This window comes from Schistocerca gregaria, chromosome X, assembly GCF_023897955.1.
Source record: "Schistocerca gregaria isolate iqSchGreg1 chromosome X, iqSchGreg1.2, whole genome shotgun sequence".
Classification (NCBI taxonomy): domain Eukaryota; kingdom Metazoa; phylum Arthropoda; class Insecta; order Orthoptera; family Acrididae; genus Schistocerca; species Schistocerca gregaria.
Genome location: NC_064931.1, coordinates 640,453,386 through 640,478,538, shown reverse-complemented (window position 1 = coordinate 640,478,538; position 25,153 = coordinate 640,453,386). Strand labels below are relative to the sequence as shown.

The 25,153-nt window shown below is 38.2% G+C and overlaps 1 protein-coding gene across 2 annotated transcripts in view; it reads right to left on the bottom strand.

Moving 5' to 3' along the window:
* LOC126298221 (L-threonine ammonia-lyase) overlaps nt 1–25,153 on the bottom strand; it is a 209,988-nt gene that overhangs the window by 4,815 nt on the left and 180,020 nt on the right. For both annotated transcript variants that reach the window (XM_049989526.1, XM_049989527.1), the window contains one exon: nt 1,919–2,144. In XM_049989526.1, coding sequence (XP_049845483.1) covers nt 1,919–2,144 — 226 coding nt within the window. The remainder of the gene's footprint in view (nt 1–1,918; nt 2,145–25,153) is intronic.

Sequence of the window (25,153 nt, the reverse complement as noted above, 5' to 3'; positions counted from 1 at the left end):
TCTGAATCTACATTGATTATTTGTCAAGAAATCTTTTTCTTTGAGGTAATTTGTAATTTCAAATGCTCTATATGTTCCAAAACTTTACTGCAATTTCTTCAATTACATTGTTATCATTGGTTAAAAGCTATCTCAAGTACTGAAATTCCTCACATCTCTCCTAGTTGGCTCCATGCACCTCTCTTTAACAGCAGCAAAGAGATGCTGCATTTTGGTATCATTTACTTGAAGCACCAACTGTTCTGCCTCCTTTTCTGTTCTGCCAAATCCTAATTACAGCTCTTTCAATCTTCTAGACAGGATACAACCCACAAACATCATCCGAATATGCTAGGTTTTGATTCATATGGTTAAACTTGAGTAGTTAATGTTGCAGCATATTCAAACAGCTAGGCATCGTCATCGTGATTTCTCAGTACATTATCTCTCTTGTCTTTTATTGTCAAGAATTTTGGCTTGTTCAGATTGAACAATCTATTTTTTAACTATGTTGTTGTTGTGGTCTTCAGCCCTGAGACTGGTTTGGTGCAGCTCTCCATGCTACTCTATCCTGTGCAAGCTTCTTCATCTCCCAGTACCTACTACAACTTACATCCTTCCGAATCTGCTTAGTGTATTCATCTCTTGGTCTCCCTCTACGATTTTTACCCTCCACGCTGCCCTCCAATACTAAACTGGTGATCCCTTGATGCCTCAGAACATGTCCTACCAACCGATCCCGTCTTCTAGTCAAGTTGTGCCACAAACTTCTCTTCTCCCCAATCCTATTCAGTACCTCCTCATTAGTTACGTGATCTACCCATCTAACCTTCCGCATTATTCTGTAGCACCACATTTCAAAAGCCTCTATTCTCTTCTTGTCCAAACTATTTATCATCCATGTTTCACATCCTAGAAATTAAACCTTAACCATAACTTTAGAAATCAGTACGATCTGTACTGGGAAAAGCATGAGCTGAGTCCAGATTGGGGTTAACTACTCTAGTACAAAGGTGTATAATCCCTATCCAGCCAAGATCAAATCCATCACTACTGACCTAAACAAGTTTAAAAAACATCCAAAACAGTACCTTTTTGAAAAAAAACTCTGTTCCTCGCAGGAATTTCATAATAATGTATAATCAGTGTCAATTATGATGTAACACATTGTAAAATATTTAATTTTAATGTTATTGTTAACCCTTAATCTTTATAAATGGAACTATTTTATGTAGAAATGAAAGATACATTGCAAAAGTATGAGATATTGTACAGCCTTGTGATTTATTTGCCCATGTATCTATAGAAAATGAAGCAGATAAAATAAATACAACAAGAAAATCATAACAGGAGATCAAAATTATGATCTATCTAACATGACAATAACTAACCATCTCACTGAGGCACTGTGCTGACATTTTGGATGAGTAGGTTGCAAATCCATGTCCATCCAAATCCAACCACACAGATTTAGGTTTTCCTAAATTTCTCTAAACTGATAAACGTGAGTGCCAGAATGGGCCAATTTCATTTCTCATTCTTATCCAGTCTGACCTATGGTTCACATGTAGTTACCTTATTGTCAATAGCATATTAAATTCTTATTTTTCTTTCCTTCCTTTTGTGTTAATTTTATGTTATAAACTATGCTCCAAATGTAAAATTGTTGGAAACCAAATTTTGTTAGTGATAAGATGATATCTGATTTGGAACAAGAACAGCTAACATTCTGCCTGCAACTGATAACAGTTATTCTAGTTCTATTGTAGGTCCATTGCTCATATCTATACATTACATAGATACACATTTTCTGTTCTTGAACTAGATGTTTTCCTTTCCTATTATGACTGCTACAAATTCTGGAATGCCTGCAGTTAGTAAATATTAAAGTAATGTACTGATTTATTATTGCATAATAGTACCTGAATATTTTACTTACCACAACACTAAATATGTCAGACTTTATCCATGCTCTTTCATGTATTATGTCTTTTATGGATACACCAAGGTTGGCCATTATGCGGCACAGCTCTGCAATCCCTCCTGGACGATCAGTAACCGTTACAGAGAATTTCACTAGTCTGCCATCTGCTGCAAGACCTCTTTCCAGACAGCGGCCCAAAATGGTAGTATCAATATTTCCACCACATAGAAGTAATACAATTCTGGAAAATCATTTCACAATATAACATTTGCTAAAGCTCGAACATGTTTAATTTACAGAATTCTGGAAACATCCCCCAGGCTGTGGCTAAGCCATGTCTCCACAGTATCCTTTCTTTCAGGAGTGCTAGTTGTGCATGTTTCGCAGAAGAGCTTCTGTAAAGTTTGGAAGGTAGGAGACGGATACTGGCAGAAGTAAAGCTGTGAGTACCGGCCGTGAGTCGTGCTTCGGTGGCTCAGTTGGTGGAGCACTTGCCCGCAAAAGGCAAGGGTCCCGAGTTCAAGTCTCGGTCGGGCACACAGTTTTAATCTGCCAGGAAGTTTCATATCAGCGCACACTCCGCTGCAGAGTGAAATTCTCATTCTGGAAACATCCCCCAGGCTGTGGCTAAGCCATGTCTCCACAGTATCCTTTCTTTCAGGAGTGCTAGTTGTGCATGTTTCACAGAAGAGCTTCTGTAAAGTTTGGAAGGTAGGAGACGGATACTGGCAGAAGTAAAGCTGTGAGTACCGGCCGTGAGTCGTGCTTCGGTGGCTAAGTTGGTGGAGCACTTGCCCGCGAAAGGCAAGGGTCCCGAGTTCGAGTCTCAGTTGGGCACATAGTTTTAATCTGCCAGGAAGTTTCATATCAGCGCACACTCCGCTGCAGAATGAAATTCTCATTCTGGAAACATCCCCCAGGCTGTGGCTAAGCCATGTCTCTACAGTATCCTTTCTTTCAGGAGTGCTAGTTGTGCATGTTTCGCAGAAGAGCTTCTGTAAAATTTGGAAGATAGGAGATGGATACTGGCAGAAGTAAAGCTGTGAGTACCGGCCGTGAGTCATGCTTCGGTGGCTCAGTTGGTGGAGCACTTCCCCGCGAAAGGCAAGGGTCCCGAGTTCGAGTCTCGGTCGGGCATATAGTTTTAATCTGACAGGAAGTTTCATAACAGCGCACTCTCCGCTGCAGAGTGAAAATCTCATTCTGGAAACATCCCCCAGGCTGTGGCTAAGCCATGTCTCCACAGTATCCTTTTTTTCAGGAGTGCTAGTTGTGCATGTTTCGCAGAAGAGCTTCTGTAAAGTTTGGAAGGTAGGAGACGGATACTGGCAGAAGTAAAGCTGTGAGTACCGGCCGTGAGTCATGCTTCGGTAGCTCAGTTGGTGGAGCACTTGCCCGCGAAAGGTAAGGGTCCCGAGTACGAGTCTCGGTCGGGCACACAGTTTTAATCTGCCAGGAAGTTTCATATCAGCGCACACTCCGCTGCAGAGTGAAAATCTCATTCTGGAAACATCCCCCAGGCTGTGGCTAAGCCATGTCTCCACAGTATCCTTTCTTTCAGGAGTGCTAGTTGTGCATGTTTCGCAGAAGAGCTTCTGTAAAGTTTGGAAGGTAGGAGACGGATACTGGCAGAAGTAAAGCTGTGAGTACCGGCCGTGAGTCGTGCTTCAGTGGCTCAGTTGGTGGAGCACTTGCCCGCGAAAGGCAAGGGTCCCAAGTTCGAGTCTCGGTCGGGCACACAGTTTTAATCTGCCAGGAAGTTTCATGTTTAATTTAATTTAATTTTGTTGTGGAGTTTTAGAAATTAGTGACCTGATTAATGTTATGGTTTCCTTAGGGGTTGTAATTTTGAAACTGGTGTTGCTCACAGTGTCTGCCAAAGAAAATCTAAGGGAAATATTTCTGTTTGTTTACTGTGTTCAAAATATTTGCTGTCATTGTGATGAAATAATCATTGTATTTGCTTGCAAATTACTTTAGTTTGTCATCATTCCTGCCACAACTATTTTTCAGTAACTCAAACCCATATACACTGCTCATGTTTAATAATGTACAAAACTGGCTTTATTATTGGAATGTTTTATTTTTTGTGTATAGTGCATTTTCATAACAAAAAAATGGGACAATTTTACAGTCTGGTTGTAAAGGAGTTTGAACTTGTGAGGAAGTAAGTATTACTTCTCTCTCACAATGTATATGTAGGCTAACCATGAATACAAGGGAGCAGGATTTCCCCTCTCTTGTGTGCTGAAGCCATTACTGGCTGCAAACCAGTAATGGCGGGTAGCAATTGGACAACAACATGTCACTGAGATCATTGTAATTAACCACTATCAAAATATAGCTGATTGCAGTGTCTGACAAAAAAAGAGAAGTACCCAGAAGATATGGCCAGATGTCAGCGGAACTTCACACACACACACACACACACACACACACACACACACACACACACACACACACACACACACACACACATTGGTGGGTATGTAAATGATTTGAATTGGAATCCTCTGTGATGGGTAGGATGGCTAGCAAATGTAGTAGTATTGTCTGTGTTTGTTAGCAGGTCTGGTAGGGTATAAAAGGAACATGAAGAGCATCAGATGTTCAGTATCACTGTGAGTGGCATTAAGATGCCACAAACTCATGTGAGACATTGTTGTCAGTAACTGACAAACTTTAAAATGAGCCTTGTCATGGGTTACCATTTAACTGGATGGTCAAATGGTACTGTATCCAGATTTTTCGGTCACTCAAATGTGACATTGACCAAGTGTCAGACTGCACCAAGCATGTCATGGTCCCTTCACATCTGCACCTCCCCTTCTGAGAACAAGGAACACACTCTCTGCAACACTGCATGATTGCTTGGAGACTAGCAGCACACAGACAGGGGAATTACCATCCTAATGGCTGTGCTTGGAGTGGTGCTATGACCAGAAAGCATGGGCTACTGATGAATGGTGTTTCTCCATGTTCAGCAATGAATCGTGATTCTGTACTATACCAAATGACCATTACAGTAGAGTGTGGTGGCAGCCTGGAGAGAGGCCCCATTCTTCCATTATTTTGGAGAGGCACAGCAATGTTACTTCTGACATCAAGGTGTATGGAGCCATAGGACATCTTGCTTCATCTTGTGTTACCTCTGATGCAACAATAACATGATGCCATATTTCAACAGAACAATGCTCATCCACATATGCCACATGTCCCTATGAACAATCTGTGCTATGGTGAGGTACTCCAATGGCCAGAAAGGCCCTTATATCTGCCCCCATACAGTATGTGGGATCAGTTCAGACATGAGCTCCATCCCAGAGCCAGTATCAACGTCAACAAGGATCAGTTAAAACAGTTGGGCAAGCTTGCCTCAGGAGAGGACACAATGGCTTTATGAGAAACTTTCCAGCCAAATCTACGCAAGCATCCAGGTCAGAGGGGCTACAACATCATACTGATAAGTGAGTTCATAATGCCACGTTCCTTGCAAATTTGACTAAATTTCATAATCACTGAAACAACATCACATACCCTCTCAACCTATGAAGTTTCATTCCATTTCCTCATCCCCTTGTGGGTACTTCACTTTTTTTACTAGGCAGCATGTGTTAATTTTATGTAATGCTGAGCTTGATTCCAGTTCATTCAAAAGGTTCCAATAAATCTAATTCTTCAAGACTGCATTCCAGTGAAAATGAAAGACACAAATTAAAAATTTTAATAGTGTGTGTAGTAAAGTTTAAGATCATCATACTGAGGTCTTCTTTTAAATCTTCTTTGTTTTCTGAACTAGTTCATGAAATTAACTAAACAAAAATAGTTTTTTGCCTTGTTTCACAAATTTTATTATTTTTATTGCACAACCTAGGTTTTGGGCTGTAAATTCATTTTAACTACATTACTGATACCAAAGACAATAAAGGAAAGATGAACATGGTGATAAGACGAAGATAAACCAATCAACTTCTGAATGTATCAATCCATGGCTTCATATAACATTACTTCAATGACCATTTTTTTGACAAATTACATGCAGAATTACACAATTCAGCAACTACACTAACATGATCAAATATATCTAGGAATTAAATATGAAATCTACAAGAGAACTTTATAATTTACAATCTCTTTGTCATAACTTAGAAATTAGAAAATTCAGTGTCATATTGTGTATAAAAGATAATAAAGCTGCACCTGTTTTTGAGTTTATAGATGTAATACTTTAAGGTATAGAGTTAAATGAATAGGTCACTTCGGAGGTAAAAAAGTAAAGTAAAGTCATATGGCATGGATGGTTGTGAGACCCCAAAGGACAGGTTCAGCCATCTAACTGGAAAAGTCTTCCCTATCCTCTGCACCAGGAGGCATCTTTCTGGTATGAAGTATGAGAGCTGTGTATGTAAGTATATCTGTTAAGTGTGGAGTGAGTGTGGAGTTCAGTGTCATGCTCATGTTGGATGATGATGAAATAAGGAAGAGGGTCATACATGGTGCCAGCACATAGCTTACTCCTCTTGAATAGCACCAAGGGAGCCTGGTGAGATTATTGTCCCCATGTAACAGACAGATAACCATCATAAGGTCATATGTCCTCACTTGATGATATTGCAGAGAGGTGTGAAATGTAACCCAGTAGATTGGTGCAAAGACTGGCGATAAGAAACTTTATGGTACCACATCTCCACCCTTTGCAGGCCAAATACTGGCAGTGAAAATGTCATCCACCCACCAGGCTGCAAGACAGCTTACCCCCAAGTCGAGAGCAAGTGCACAGGTGTGTATAAGGTAGGTACTTTGGAAGTAAATGTCTACTATCAGCTCCATTTCCAAATCACAGTCTCTATAATTGTATGGGTAGAGGTACCAAGTTCATTCACATTATCAGGAGAACAGTCATCTGTAGTACAAGAAATTCACACTGGTTTAGAATCCTAACTGGGAAAGGTATCCAAATTTTTTTGTTACAACCTACCCAGACAGCCAAAAGCACTGATGTGCCTTCTTCCAGAACATGTCAATGAAATTGCAGCCCCAGATTGAACCCACATTGTGGATTAACAATGATGGCTGATGGTCTGGTCAGCCAGAAATGGCTTTTAGACAATTTACCACACTGAATTAGGTAAGTACTAGGCTGGTGCCTGCATCCCATCACAAATACACACTACACTAACACTCAAAAAGTGATTACACATGAACATAAGATTTACACTGGTCACAGACATATGGGGTATACAGATTCATTCCTAGGTAGAATGATGGCATCAAGAATAGCATCTGGCTGCCAGACTCATCTGAAACTGCCAAAACCAATATATAATGATGCTAAATCTGTAGAGATATATGAAAAGTAAAAGAAGAAAGAAGAAGATTCAAAACTAAGGGTAGTTTAGTTATTCATCATCAAAAATAAAATAATTTCCCTTGGATGACTGTGTTTGAGAACTTGCAACTGTACTCAGGCTCATTCACTACCTATTTTTCACGTGGCTCATCTGCAAAGGGAGTTGGTAGTGGACGGTCGTATTTGCACTCCTAATACTGAGTCATATATTGGCTAGTCTTTAAACAGCAGTGAACTGAATACACAATTGTCTATACCACAGCCTTGCACAAAATGAGGTACACTTTACAAGATCAGGTAGAAACTTATTTATTGAAAAAAAAAAACCACTTCTAACTTTGTGGTCATGCATATTAAAGTTCATGAATAAATCTGATCTGGATAAATAATAATCTGTGCAATTCGCACACATGGCTTATTGTCTTGCACCTACACACGTTCACGTTGTTCCTTCACAGTTTATTCGCATACACTGGTGTCCATGCTTACACTCGTGGCACTTTGCCGCTCCGAACTTACCACCACAACAGACAATGGCCAAATGGCCAAAGACCTCATATTCCCACTCATATCCCATGTCCTGAGTCGGGTCACGTGACACTACATGGCCACACATGGCCACAATTCATTTACAATTTTTTATAAGATTTAAATACTTAAACCTAAATACATTATATAATTTTACCCACAGTTATCACGACATAATTTTATAATTCATTGAAAAAAAACACGCTATGCAATGGAACTATGATTCTCATCAAAATACAAAATAAGTATTTTCATGTCCATTTTGCATTACACTATTTTCACTCTGCATTTAATTCATAATTTTATTCTTAAGCTCAGAAAATTTAAATCAGAACTAATTTATGACATGCTATCAGATTTACAAAATTAGAAATAACACCCTCTCCCTTCATTTAATGACATCTTTGCATGAAATATGAGACATACAAATACTTGTCTGGCATGACAAAGATTGAAACTGAAAGGCTTCTCCATAATAAAATAATGACTTACTTCACAGTTGTTCTAAACATCTTTATAACTTAATTCTACTGTGAAACATTTTGATTGAAGTACACCAGCCCAACATACTTCTGCTGCTGTGTATTAAATTTAAATTACTGACTACTTGGAACAGCTCCATATTATCCCTTGTTACCTTACAAACCGTATTATAAGACAATGTTAATGTACATTAGAGATTTATGGAATTGACTAAATGAACATACTTTTAGGCCCATGGCTTTGTCCAACCTGCAGTATTTTATTTTGTTATTAACTTTTTCAACTGTACATATATTTGTCCTACAGGTCCCTCTATTGGACAAATCTACATTAAGAAAAGCTTAGTAAATTACCATCCATGTTTAATTTGACACTGTTATTATCCCTCTTCAAGCAAATACATGGTGTTCCTTTTCTTTGTGTTCAGTGCTAGCTGGGAACCCAATGTTGCTGGGTATGCACTTATTCCTTGCCACTCTTTATGTACATCACCTCACACTCCCCTTCCCACCTCTGTCCATCTGCTCTTTCTTCCTCTGTGCACCTCCTGAAATGTAATGTTCTGAGCACACTCCGGACATTGTGGATCTTGTAATACTGAATTCCCTAATGATTTCCAAACTGGAATGTCCCATGTGTGTAGCTCCAACTACCATTCCATGTTCAGAGTCTGTTAATTCCCGTCATGCAGCCATAATCATGTCAGAAACCTCTTCACATGAATCACCTGAATACAAATGACAGCTCTACCCATGTTTGTCATATGTCCCACATTGATTTCTGTGGTAATTTTATGCAGTCTTAGATATTAATGATTCGTTTGGTCATGGTAACGGATGGTTCACTGTAGCCATTGTTCGTGGTGGTTCTGGAGTACCAAATGTTGGTGGACTTGAAAGTTTCGTTGACAGAGACATTGAACGCTGCCAAGATCCCCTTTTATATCTTGTGTATGCAATGCTGCCACCATCTGTATATGTGCATATCAATATCCCATGACTTTTGTCACCTCGGTGTACATTGCAGCTACATTCAGCGGCATATGTGAATACCGTCTGCAAAATGTGTTGTAAATAGAAGTAGTACAAAAAAAAAAAAAAAAAAAATATATATATATATATATAAAACATAATGTCTGATGCTGAAGTTTTACTGCTTGAATAGCGAAAATGTGGTAAGCAATAAACTTTTCCATTTTGTCATTTTGTGGGAGGTGTGGAAAAGAAAACATCTAGTAAGGGTTTGAAATTATGTGTAAAGTTGTCTGCAAATCACTAAGTGCTCTCATTCTCAAATACTTGACAAATACAGTCTGCCTATTTGTGTGTTGTGAGCTACACTTTTTTTCACTCCCACCTCTTTGATAGTTAGATGGTTCTTACCACCACAGTGATTCTTTGCAGACAGTATGATATGTGTACCAAAGTTGGTTGAAACTGAAACAGTGGTTTAAGAGAAGATGTGGAACATACATACATACACATACACATGTTCAGAAAAAAAAAAAGAATGCCTTGAACGACTAGAGATAGAACATTCAAATTCACTGGACATGTACATTAGTACATTCTGTAGAAATGATTAGCACTTGAACCACGTTGGCCCATGGAGTCTCGGTCAACATCAATACCACAGCGCAATGCCACCTACTGGTACGACGTGCCTACAGCTCTTATTGTCTCTATGAACCAAACATAATGGATCAGAGTGACTAGAGCAAGCATGTAGGATACCTCACAGATGTATGCATGAACCATACCATCAAATCAGTGAGTTTGAAAGAGGTAACATTATTGACGTGAGAGAATGTGATGCATCCATCTGGGAAATTTCTGCTCCTGTGAAACGAAGAGTTTCAGCAGGGCAAACGGTATATGCAGAATGCCTCAGGGAATGCCATAGAACATGACAAGATGGGCCAGGTCATATCACCCAGGCCACCCACTGAGAAGATTGTCATCTCATCTGAATGGCATTGCAGGACAGAACTGCACTTGCCTCAGCTCTGGTGCAACAGTGGAACAGTGTAACACATTATACACTATAAGAGATGACAGTGCATTGCCGTTAATTATGGCACAGGTTACAAGTGCTTTGTCCACTTATCTGCCTACTTTTGATGAATATGCAGAAACATTCTAGATGACAGTGCTGCATGGAGCAACATCATTGGGGACAGGAATGGCATCAGATAGTGTTTTCAGATGAATCCAGGTTCTGTCTGTCTGAAAACGATGGCCGCATTTTGATTCACCACAGAAAAGGGGAATGGCATCAGAGTGATGGCATTCGCACAAGACATACAGCACGAACTCAAGGCCACATGGCACACTTAGAATCCTCAACTTTATAAACAGATCATTACAATGAACCCAATTATTATTTTTAGTTTTAAAGTATAGTTCTTCTCTGAAGATTAGAAATTGTGTGTCCATATGATTTGCAAAACAATAACTTCATTTTAAAAGCTAATAAGAGAAGTACTCCAGCTCAAATTGATAAAACCAAATAAAATTATTTAGAAAGATGGAGATGTGTCAGTTCTAGCATCTGTCAAGGTACTTTATCTGTAAGATTCTGCATCTGTATGCAAACACTGTCTGAAGGTTATCAAAAATGTGTGTGAAATCTTATGGGACTTAACTGCTAAGGTCATCAGTCCCTAAGATTACATGCAACTTAACCTAAATTATTCTAAGGACAAACCCACACACCCATGCCTGAGGGAGGACTCAAACCTCCACCAGGACCAGCCGCACAGTCCATGAAGGTTATCAAATGTAAAGACTAACAGAAGCACAAGCTGCTGAAGAAGCAGTACCATGTAAACTCATGTTCAGAAAAAAACAGAATACATTTAATGATTAGAGATAGGATGTTCATATTCACAGGACATGCACATTAGTATGTTCCACAGAAATGATTAACATTTGAACCATATCAACTCGTAGGTTCAAGATTAATATCAATATTGCAGTGCAATACCACCTACTGTTAAAATGTGATTGTGGCTCTCTTTGTCACTATAAACCAAGGTATGAATCAGTGTAACTTCAGCAGACATACACATGAACCGTACTGTCAAATCAGTGGGTTTGGAAGAGGGTGCAGTACTGGCATGAAAGAATGTGATGCATCCATGTGGGAGACCACCACCTGAGAAGATCGACACCTCATCCTAATAGCATTGCAAGACAGATCTGCGTCCTCCTCAGCTCTGGTGCAACAGTGTAACACATTGTACACTATCAGGGGTGACCACCCATTGCCATTTATTACAGCATGGATTACGTATGTGTCGTCCACTTCTCCAAGTACCATTGGCAAATGTACAGAAACATGCTAGACAGCAATAGTGGATGGAATCATGCCACTGGGGACAAGAATGGCATGAGACAGTGTCTGTGGACGAATCCAGATTCTGTTTATTTGAAAATGATGACCACATTTTTCTTCACCACAGACAAGGGGAGTAGCATCAGAGTGATTGCATTTGCGCAAGACATACAGCACCAACTCAAGGCCTTATGGTGTAGGGTGCCACTGGGTACAACCATTAATCACAGTTGGTGTGTGTCCAGGGCACTGTGACCAGTGTGACCTATGTGAATGACACCTATGACCTGTAGCCATATCCTTTCTGCACAACAGCCCAGATGGCATTTTCCAGCAAGTCAATGCATGACCACACGTTGATGCACAAACATGTGCCTTCTCGGTATCTCAGGATGTCAGTCTTTTGGTCTGGCATACCATATCACCAGATCTGTCACCAAACAAAAATGCATAGTATGTGGTGAAATGACATGTGCAGCACTGTGATCCAATGCCAACCACCACAGATGAACTTTGGAACCGGGTTAATGCAGCATGGATACCACAGGATACCATTTGTGCCTTATAGCAATTGATGCCATCACACATGGAACAAGTTATCAGGGTCCGTGGTGGGCTACATCCCTATTGGGCAACAGGACACACTCTGAACTGAGGTGACTGAAATGATAATCATTTCTACAGAACATACTAATGTACACGTCCTGTGAATATCAACATCCTATCTCTAGTTGCTCAAGGTGTTCCATTTTTTTGAACATACCTGTACATACACTTTTATAATATGTATGTATGGATGTATGAATTAGTTTATTGCATATTGACCAACTGTGATCATCATTCAGAATTTTATTTGCTTTTTATAGCAGGAATTCTGGTATGTACACGCTGTTATCAGCAAAGGGAATTTTTTCCCATATCTAGTGCTGCACAAAAAGTATTTGATTTAAACTGGCAAAAAAAAAAATGTGTTTCACCGTGGGCATGACCAGGACAATGTTCATTTTGTTTTCTGATTGGAGACATGATATTCAATACTCTTTTGACAAGGATAAATTGCTACATGCAGGCATCTATGTACTCAAGGTAAAAATAAACCTGCATTCTCTGTGAAGTTCAGTTGAGTGTGCCAAGTCAGATAAGATTCTGTAGCTTATGTACAGTGTTCAGTCTATTAACATGCCTTGTAGGTCACTTTAAGTTTAGAACATGTACATTGTTACTCTATGGCAAGTAGGACTGTCAGTGTGGGAAATTGGCCACAAAATTGGGGTACAAAACAGTGACAAAGTTCAGACATTCAGCCACTATTGTGACAGACAAAACACTGAAGATCTGCCTTTTGTGCTTTATTATTGTTAGCAACAACCACAGATGACTGCTACCTATAAATTATGGCTTTAAATTTATCAGGGGTTAGGTAAATTTCCATTACTGTAGCAATCAACATCGATGTTTTTAAAAGCTCTCTAACTTAAATATAACTTACATCTTAATTATGTGATTAATGTGATCATATGTAAGTAATTACTTTACACAAGTTGTGTTGGAATTAATAAAAGCATTTCTCCTGACCTACTTTCAAGTATTATGTGTGTTTAACCAGGGCCTATGAGAAGCAACGGCTAAAAAATGAACTTGAGATGTCACACTAGTCAGCTTGTGCACCACACTTTGTGAACTTTCAGCTCCAGGCAAGGCCTACAGGAAACCAATATGTAATTGAAAAGATACCCACTAAGGATTTTAACTTTGTCATGTACAATTGAGAGCTTTTATGCAATTAAACACACAATTAAACTTGTCTGAAATAGTTACTCACTCCCTGCCAGAAATGGCTGCTGGCACTCTTAAGACCTGCAGTGTCACCTGTGTGATGTTCATGCCATGGCCTGTCTTTCTTGTTGGCCTTGGTTTAATATAGAGTAATAAAGTTTCATCACCACTACATTTATTTTAAAATAAAGGAAGCAATTACAACAAAAGGGTGAACTAATGATCCAAATGACACTATATTTATTTTATACTGTTTATTAAATAAGTAATGTGATATTGATATGTTGTAATAATCAATTAAAAATGTTTTGTTTTGTAAGTTTGTCCAATATTCATTAACAGTATTATACTTTCACATTTTTCTTTAGTGCATTTTCCAGTTGCTTAAACTGTGCTGCCACCTGGGACTTACACAGTGAGCATACTGGTAAAAGGAACACTTCTTTCTTGGAATGTGTTTGTGGCTCTGTGCATATGTATCACTTTTTGTACCCATTTAGTAAATAAAACATTGACATTATCGTACAGTGAGGATCAGTGGTGTTTCTATGTGACTGCTTTATAAACTGATGGGCCTAGTAATTACCGAGTGACAAGGTTTATGTAACATAAATAGCTAAGTATAAACAGAAACATAATTGGTGAGTGCTTTATAAACTGATGGGCCTAGTAATTACTGAGTGACAAGTTTTATGTGACATAACTAGCCAAGAATAAACAAAAACATAACCTTAAACTGATGGAAAATGACATTATAGGAGCTAGAAACCTCAAAGGCATTGAGAACCAGGGAACCTGGAAATTTCAAGTTCATATTTCCTTAAATTCCATGGGAGGTTTGTATATTGTCATTAAACCAATGCGCAATGACATGAACACTGCAGCAGGACAAGCATATGAAAAGGATCTCACAGTGTGGAAAAAGATGTAAAATCCAGGTCAGAAAATTACTGGAATCTCAATTGAGAAGAAGACACTCCCACACATTTTAACTGTGAATACAGCCATGTGGAACAAACTTCTTTCAGTTTATGGACAGGAAAATAATGTAAGCATACATTGGTTCCCACAGCAATGGTACAATTTAAAAAGAATGTTTCAAGTGACCTTGTTCTTCACTTGAGGAATAAAGGAGAAAATATTTTGAACTATGTTGTGATCACAAAACTGTTAATGACATTACCAATGAGCAGTAATCATTCCCTGAATGCATGAGAGTGAACACGACCTGAACAACAAACACTAGAAAATTGTTGATGCAAGGAAAATACCTAAATCTCTGGGGGAGGGAGATCATTTCTGGCAGGTAAACAACAGAGGAACAAGCATGTTAGGAATAGCCCCCAACTTGAAAATAAAAATTCAAGAAAACCAGGTAAATGCAGTGGCTGTGACAGGACATCCTAAGCATGGCTTATCATGGAGTTCTGTTTCTGTATTTCCTGAGGCTGTAACTTTCCTTACCCATCACCCAACTGTACTCCAATCAACTGCAGCATCACTGTAAACTGCACACAAATGTTCATGGATGTTCACCACTGTTTCTTTTCCTGCACACAAGAATTCAATAACAGCATGCTGCTTGTAACCTGAATCATATGTAGACGCCATTTTGACACTGTACTATGGCTCTGCCATCTGCCAGAATGGTTCGAAATTTCACCAGCAGACAGAACAAACATCAAAAATGGTTCAAATGACTCTGAGCACTATGGGACTTAACTTCTGATGTCATCAGTCCCCCAGAACTTAGAACTACTTAAACCTAACTAACCTCAGGACATCACACACATCCATGCCCAAGGCACGATTCGAACCTGCGACTGCAGAGGTCACGCAGTTCCAGACCATAGCACCTAGAACCACTCAGCCACCCTGGCCAGCAACAAACATAAAATGTGAAGCACCAAGAAGGATGTTTGTCTATGTATATTAATGGTTTTTTTTTTTTTAATGTGGGCATTACTTATTGAACGACCCTGGTAATAGAAACCAGTATGTTGTCATTGATGGTGAATGTTAATCAGAGACAAGGGTATCATTATGAGTGTTCCAAGGAAGTTTGATAGGATCATTATTATTCTCTACATACATAAATGATCTAACAGACAGAGTGAACAGCAATCTACAACTATTTGCAGATGATGCTGTGCCATGTATGGAAAAGTGTCTTTGTTGACTGACTGTACAAGGATACAAGATGATTTATACAAAATTTTTAGTTGGTGTGATGAATGGCAGCTTGTTCTAAATAAAGAAAAATGTAAGTTAATGCAGACATGTAGGAAAAACAATCCCATGATGTTGGAATACTGCACGAGTAGTGTGCTGTTTGACACACTTACATTGATTAAATATCTAGGTGTAGTGCTGCAAAGTGATATGAAATGTAATTAGTACACAAGGACAGTAGTAGGGAAAGTGAATGGTTGTATTTGATTTATTGGGATAATTTTAGGAAATTGTGGTTCATCTGTAAAGGTGACCACATACAAAACACTTGTGTGATCCATTCTTGAGTTTCAGTGAGGTGTGGGGGATCTCCACCAGGTTGGATTAAAGGAAGACATCAAAACTGTTCAAAGAGGGCTGCTAAATTTGTTACCAGTAGGATCAACTGACATGAAAGTATTTTGGTGATGCTTCATGAACCAAAAATGGGAATCCCTGGAGGGAAGATGGCAATTTTTGTGAAACACTACTGAGAAAATTTAGAGAACTAGCATTCTAAAACCATCAATGCACATTTTACATAAGGGTCACTAAAATAAGAACCATTAGAGTCCATGCAGACTCAACAGATAGTCATTTTTCCCTTGCTCTGTTGGCATATGAAACAGAAAATGAAATGACTAATAGTGGTTCAAGGTACCCTCTGCCATGCACCATATGATGGCTTGTAGAATATGGATGTAGATTCATAAGATGCCTTTCCATTGAAGTGACTCACAGTCGACAAAGACAGGTGACCTCATGCACAGTGATTTGTGTGACACTATACAAGTTAATTCAGTTAGCAATTTGCAGTTCTTTCTTTTATTAAGGGATAACTATTCCCACTGGCCAATAATGTATTTCTTAAAACATAAGTCTGAAGTGAAAAAACACTTGGAATATTTTGTAAACACAAGTGATAAGCACATTGAACATGGTATTAAAGTGATCACTCCAATTCATTGATCAAGAGGTACATAAAATAATGCAGAATCATGGGATAATCCATCAGATGTCAGTAGCCTGCAGTCCCTAAAAGAATGTTGCAGCTGAACATGAGAACAGAACTTTGGTTGAGAACGCAAAGACAATGCTTCATGGAGGTGGGTTGCCAATATGATTATGGGCTGAAGTTGTAGACATGGAAACATATTTTGAACACAACAGGCAAAAGTAATGTTGATGAAAATCACATAACAAATTGTGGACTGTGATGTGGCCAGGATTTTTGGAGAGATAGTTTACACACACATCCCAAAGGAGAGATGGCTGAAATGGGATTCCAAAGCTGAAAAAGGTTTTTTAGCTCGATATGATGCATAGGTACAAGGTTATCATGTTTGGTTCCCTCATAGTGGTCAAGCTAAAATATATTGTGATGATGTTTTCATGGAAAAATTATACAAGGATTGTCAGTCTAAGAAAACTGTCCAGAAAGAAGATGAACCATTCTTAATATTTGAGACCAATAGCATGAGCAGCCTACTTAAGAAGAAAGCCTAACTCATGCAGAAGAGGAGGTAATTAAATCACCTGAAGAAGACCTGAATACTGAAATCAACAGTATTAAACAGAATGTCAATAAATATGGTACAGAATCCATCAATCAAACAGGAAGAAGCCTATGTGACAGGGTGACAGTCACAAAGCCTATTAGATATGCCAACCTTAATATAAATTTGGCATATGTGACACATTGTTATGAATTCATACCAAGATACAATGGACTGTGACTACTCAGAAAACTGGAAAGAGGCCACGCAAGAAGAAATGAGTGCACCTAATCTTAATGAAACTTTGATTATGATTTATTCTTCAGAAAATCGAGACATACAAGACAATTAGTGGGTATTCAAAGTGAAGAGGGAAATGAATGGAATTTTGTATAGATTCATTGTTCAACTTGTTATTAGAGGATTTCAATACAGGCATGGCATGGACTATATTGACACTTTCAGTCCAGTATTAAGATCTGCCCCCACAAGAATAATCCTACCTATCACAGCATCCAAAGCCATGGATATGAGACAGTTTGATATTGAAATTGTATAGATTCATTGTTCAACTTGTTATTAGAGGATTTCAATACAGGCATGGCATGGACTATATTGACACTTTCAGTCCAGTATTAAGATCTGTCTCCACAAGAATAATCCTACCTATCACAGCATCCAAAGCCATGGATATGAGACAGTTTGATATTGAAATTGTGTTTTTATGTAGTAAAATTGATCCAGAGATATATATGTAGGCAAGAAACCACAGGTCTTTGTGGGATGATACCAAAAGGATATACAAGCTGAAGAAAAGTGTCTATGGACTCAAACAAGCATCTAAACTATTGAACCAATATTTCAACAATGTGTTCAACCTGATAGAAACAAATGCAAATCCCTGTGTTTTTGCAAACAAGGGTGGACTCTCTTCGTATCAATGATGGTCTGGTTGTATCAGAGTCTAGAGAAGTCATCAATCTGTTGTATGATTTGGAACAGGAATTTGGTGTAACTACAAGCACTGCTAGTCATCATGTCAATTTGCAAATGCAAATTTCAAGATGGCTCCATCATCTTAAATCAAGAGGCTGTGCTGATTGATTGACTGAGTGATTAACTGATTTATATATTTACTCATCCATAGTAAAATATGAATTGTATAGATGTCATCAATTGTTGATTAATACTTCTTATTAAATAAATATGCATGGTTTCTTACAGATTTATTGTTCTTATAATTAGTCTTACAGTACATTATTTATAGTTGTGTCACATAGTGTTGCTTAATGTGTGGGGTATTCAGGAATAGATCACATTATATTTAGTTTTTGTTCCACAGACCAAACAAATGAGATGATTCTCTTGGGTGTGCAACATGTCAGAAAGTGTAACATTAGAAACATAAAACATTTGAATATAATACTTACTACCATTGTCTTTTGTCAAGAGATTATCAAAATACGTGAATACATTACAGTAACTGGAACTGTTAATATTTACAGAATTAATATGAATTAATCTGGTGTCAGAATGAAACATTGTTAAGTACTTTTAATAAATTTTATATACACAAATTACCTAATCTTGACTGTTGTGACAAAGTGCTGTCAAAACTGAAATCTGACGGACTTTTTACAAATGCTGGTCTAACAGTCCCTGTTAAGACAGACGTCTATAGAGTAGAAGGAGTTGCCTATCAAAAAGTCTTTAAACTCTGTTTATCTGAAACCAAGTTTTTAATGGGTGCTGGCAATTCATTGAAAATGTTCGTTCCTCAATATTTGACCCCTTTTTGGACCAAGGTAAGTGATTTTAGGTCCTTATGTAGAGTGTTCTTATTCATAGTATAAATACTATGCATTGAGCTATTGATTGGAAATAGAGATTTATTACTTGTAACAAATTTCATTAAGGAATAAATATACTGAGAAACAGTGGTTAGAAAACAAAGTTCCTTGAACAGGATTCTACATGATGTTCTTGACTTTACATAACAAATTATTCTTATTGCATGTTTTTGCATGCTAAACCATTTTGCTCAGTTTGATGAGTTACCCCAGAATATGATCCCATATGACATAATAGAATGAAAGTAAGCAAAAGCAATTCTGCAGAATGCCCTTCCCAATGGAATTTATTATCGAGTTGTAATCCCAGAAGTTCAACACTGTCAACCTCTTCGATTTGCCTGCCTTCATATGTCATATATATGCTGGAAGGAAATCTCTTACAGGCTATGAATTGCATCAAGTGGGTCTTTTCAAAGTTTAATGACAGTGAATTAGCTTTAAACAATTGATTAATGTTAGTGAAAATTTTATTAGCAGCTATTTCTAAATCTGTACTTGATTTGCTGAAATGTTTGTATCATCTGCAAACAAAACAAACTTAGCATCTTACAATGCAACAGATGGGAAGTCATTAACGTACACAAGAGAAAGCAGAGACCCAAGATGGATCCTTGAGGAACACACATGTAATTAATTCCCAATCAGATGGAGAATGACTGCTTCCTGCATTGGTATTTTGCAATGACACCCTTAGTTTCCTGTTTATTGAAAGAGACTCAAACAGTTTTGCTGTGTCGCCAGTGACACCACAATATTCTAATTTACTTAAGAGAATGCTGTGGTTCACCCAGTCAAAGGCTTTTGACAGGTCACAGAAAAGGCCAGTAGCCTCTAATTTATTATCTAATGAATTAAATACAGTCCCCCTATAAGTGTAAAGCGCTTTCTCTATATCAGAACCCTTAAGAAACCCAAACTGTGACTTGGACAATATATTATTTGCAGCCAGATGCTTAAAGAGACACTTGGACACAATCTTTTCAAATATTTTTGGGGAAGACAGCAAACGTGAAATTGCTCAATAACTTGATGGCATTTCCTTATTCCCCTTCTTGTAAAGAGGCTTAACTTCAGCATGTTACAGCCACTCTAGAACTATTACACTGATAATAAATTTATTTCAGAAAGCACTGAAGATAGAATGCAACTTGCATGAACATTATTTGACTAACTTCATTGATGTGTTATCATACCCATTAGTATATCCATTTTACTGAAGTTATTTTTAAAGATTGGTTTCAGATACTCCATTGCACTGTTCACCAAACCTGATAACCACAAGCTGTCAGTAACAGAAATGCAATAGTTGTTTAAGAGGTTTCCAACACTACATGCACTTGTTACCAAAGTCTCATTTAATTTTAGAGCTATCTGTTCCTCTTCCTTTTTGGACCTACTTGTCTCTGTCTTCACTATATCCCATACAGCTTTTATTTGGTGCATGGTGTAACTATCTTTTTTCTCATAATAAAGCTGCTTTGGTTTCTGAATTACTTGCTTCAGTATTTTGCAGTATTCTTTGTAATGCATTACAATGCTAACATCAGAGCCATTCCTAGATGATAGATACAGTCTCCTTTTTGTCCCACGTGATATCTTTATTCCTTGTGTAATCCACAGTTTACTTTTTGACTTCTGTGTGATTTGAGTTACTTTTCAGGGAAAACAATTTTCAAATGTGGAAATAACTTTATTAATGAATTCTTTCTATTTTCCACTTGAGTCAGATGTGTCATAAACATCTATCCAGTTTATGTCTTTGATCAATTTCCTGAATTTATCAATTTTTGACTGATTTATTATGCTCTTGTACTCAAATTTAATAGATTTTTTATCCTGACAAGTTTCAATATTTAACACAATATGCTGCATGTCATGATCAGGTAGCCCATTTACTATTGGTTTTGTGATATGATTTTTTTCCCTTGATTTTTCTATAAAGATGTTATCTTCAGCAGTCTCAGAGTATTTACATATGCCAGTTGCAAAGTTTACAGTAGCAACTAAATTGATTGATAGTGTTACTGATGGCAATAATTGTTCACTGAAGAGCTTTTAAATGAATCAACATTAAAATCACCAGCAACCACTATTTCCTCGATTTTTTACTGTGAGATGGGACACCAGAGATTCTAGATATTTTATGAAGAGGTTAAAATTTCCTGAAGGTGATTTGTATATACTAACTAATATAAAGGACTTATTATGAAATACTATTTCTGTTGCACAAGGTTCTATGTGCTGCTCTGAGCAAAACTAATTAATATCAATATTCTTGAAATCAAAACAATCCTTCCTCCGTATTTTCTCTACAGAAGTAGGAAGCTAACTTGAATCCTGTAACATTTAACACATCTATACCAGTGGTCACATGATGTTCAGAGAGGCAAATTAAATCAACTGCTTTGCTAAGCTCTAATTCTTCAACACAAATAAGGAACTCATTAAGCTTACCCCTTAGTCCTCAGATATTCTGATGTAATAAGGATAACTGAGCTTTTGCACTGACTGAATTACAGCTGCATGAAGCTAATTTTCCTGTCAATTTTTGAGTATCTCTAGTTTCAATCAGAGGCTGTCTGCATGAATTGTGTACATTAAATTTTGCTCTCTGGCTACTTGTTTTATCAATGTGAATGTCATTTTCAACCTGTCTCTAAAAATCTTTTGTTTGTGCTCTCCCTACCCTTAAAAACTGCTGTTCTGTCACTGTTAACCACTGATACCCAGACAGCTTTCCCTTCCCTTTCATATTGAGGTGAATGCCAGTCTAGTATAGTCCCACCTGCTGATAGAGTCAACAGAAACGACACCAGTGTGAGACCCCACACTTGATCCAAGCAGCTGTTCCACCTCTAAATTAACTCTTCTAACAGAAGAGTTTAAATGAGGCTGGGGCACCACAGAACAGACACAAGACCAACATCACTATGTTTCATTGCTGAAGGTATCTTTACCCCCCAGGTCACTCTCTGTTCAATAATTATGGTTCCTGTCTATGCTATTGCCTGCCCCACCCACTATTACCATGGTGTCTTGCTTTGTGAAGTCTTTGTGAAGTGAACCTACATCCTCTATCACATGACCTAGATTTGCACTAGGTTTAAAAAAACTCGTGACCATATGAACTACCTAACAACAAAACTTTCTTCTTCTTCACAACTTTTTCTGACTTCTTACTATTCAAACACTTTTTGAAAGTTTGTTGAGTCCTGTTTACTCCTACAGCTACTTGTAGCTCATCAGTTTCCAACTGTGATAACAGATGAAACCTATTTTTCACATTCACAACAACACTGTCTGAGAAATTCCTATTCTTATTTCTTCTATAATGTGTTGTCACTTCCTTCCTCCCTACTCCTCCCTTAACCTTTCCAGGTCTTGTTTCACTTTATCAAGTTCCACCTGAAGGGCAGAAATCTTCTCCTCCTGTTGCACTATCTTCCTATCTGTACAACAAATCTTATGCAACTAATCAGCCTTGTTTGTATCCCCAATTTCCACACTGCTACAGTCACCCACATGGAAGAAACTGCAACAATTTTCACACCCTCACCCCAGAACTAACAATCCTACAGCAAGTTATACACTTCTCACTCACAGCAAACAAATTTGAGCTTTAGTCTAAGTTAAACAAGAATAACTTCCTAGACTACTCAATTAATACATTAAATTTCTTAGAAAGTTTAGGCCTAAAGTTTGGATACAAATTCAAAACTTCCAGAGAAACAAAAAAGATTTAACCTGTACTGTTTATGTGATGAAATAAAAAGAAAAAAAATAAAGAACTGAGCCTACACTATATTAACTTTTCACTTATTTCAGAACTTTTCACTCCACCTACTTACCAGAGAATAAAATGGATAGTGTGTAAGAATACACAAACAACACAAACTTTACTTTCTTGAAATAATCACATAACTTACAGTATATGATAACATATACAACTAGTCCAAAATTCATGCCTATGAAATGTTCTCATTTTCCAGAAAAAACACGAGGAATGTGAAACCTTTAATTAATGGCTTACAATAGGTATTATATATAATGACCTGGTGTTTCCTCTCAGAAGATTCAAGTGGCATCCTGGAGACATTTTCACTAGTGGTTCAGAAGTCTGAGGTGAGAGATGACTTGGCACCCACAAGTGAGGCAAATATTAGTCACTCCAGCAGGAGGGTTAGTCATAAGCTCATCTCTAAATGATCATTTTGCAGCTAAGTTGTTAAGCCATAGTTGGTCATGCATCTTGTTCCATCTGCAGTCAGTTTCCTCCATTTGCTGGGATTCTCAGCGAGTTGCTCTCACTTGTAACTGTCAATGTTGAATGCACATATATGATGATTGATGCAATCCCTAAAGTGTAGTGAAGGTCTTCCATGAGGTCTCGTTGCTCCTGCTATTTCATTAAGTAATGTGCGCCTGGGCAGATGGGAGTGGTCCATATGATGCAAATGTCCTAACCACTGCAGGCGATGTTGCTTGAGCATGGCAGTGATACTCTGTTGTTTTGCAGTTTTCAGAACCATGTCATTTGTCACATGATCCTTCCATGATGTTCCCAAGATGCTCCATAAGCACTGCAGGTGAAAGGCGTTCAGCTTTTGTTCCTGTTTGGCATATGATATCCAAGTCTCAGCTCCATACAGGAGAGTACTCAGCACACATGATTGATACACAAGTACTTTTGTCGACAATGTAAGATGTTTGATGTCCCATTCTTGTCTGCAGAACTCTCAAAAAATGCTGGCAGCCTTTCCTATTCATGCATTTATCTTGTCATTGAGGGAGAGATCTTCTGATGTTATTGAACCAAGATAGCAGAATTTATAGGCTACCTTCAACAAGAAACTGTCCAGAGTGATGACAGATGAATCCATGTACCCTTGTGCCAAGTCAACTGTCTTCTTTATGTTTATAGGCATGAAGAAGAGCTTGCATGCAGTAGAGAATTTACCCACAAGTTCTTGCTGATCAACTTGAGTATGCGCTACAAATGCAACATCATCAGCAAATAAAAGGCTATTTACAAGCAAGTCTTCTCAGAAGCACTTGGATCTGGGTAGAAAAATGTTGTAGAGCTTCCCATAAGCTCTGGTATACAGGTTAGTTTCACCAAAAGCAACTTTGAGGAGTGCTGAGAAAAAAATATTCAACAGAGTGGGAGCCAATACGCAGCCTTGATGAACCCCTGTTTTCACAGCAAACAGGTCAGATGTGATTCTCTTGAAGACCACAGCACCTTCCATATCTTCGTGAAAAGCCACGATCATCTTTAAGAGCTTTGGAGGACACCCTATCTTCAAAAGTACTGCATACACTCCTTCTCTGCTGACTGTGTCAATAGCCTTGTTTAGGTTGATAAAGGCAATGAACAGAGGAGTTTTCTGCTGGTGGCACTTTTCCTGAGTTTGCCCGAGTGTGTAGATCGTTGGGGACAAAACCCAAATTGATCCTCAGGGTATATGCACTCAGCAAGCTTCTGAAATCTGCCCAACCACATAGGCAAATGTTTTTCTAGGTATACTCAGGACTGAGATTCCACAGTGTCAGTTGCAATCACCGTGATCACCTTTACCTTTGTATATATTAACAATATTGGCATCATGCATGTCTTGCAGCTCAGTACCTTCAGCCTAGCATTTCAGTAAGAGGTTGAAAAGCAGCGGAAAAACTGGCCTAAGTTTTACAATTTCTGTGGAAATGTTGTCTTTGCCAAGGCAATTCCCACATCTAAGCAGTCCAATTTCTCTTTGAAGGTCCTCCATAGTAGGCATGAAATATAAGTCATGGTAAGATGTCATCTGAGGAATTTCATCCATTGTGTTTGGACTAATACTGATGGAATGTGAGTAAAGGCTGGTGTAATTTTCTACCCAATGGTTCAATTGAAGATTTCAAACTGTGGTGATTTTTCCATCTATTTCCTTGAGTGGTACGCTCTTCTTTGGAATGGGTCCACACACACCACCAATATCACCACTCCTGCATGCCAGTGCAAAGCTGCTCCCAACAGGAATTGATGAAGTTGCAGACAGTACATTGAACAGCTGCCTCTGCTTTGCTTACCTTCCTGTGTATAGAATTCCATGGGTTTTTTGGCCAGATGACAGTAGCCTGTCGCTTAGCCTCAAGGAGAGATTTCAAGACATCTACATTCTCGATGAACCAATCCTGGGATTTTGCTTCCAGATTACCAAATACATTTCCAATCATA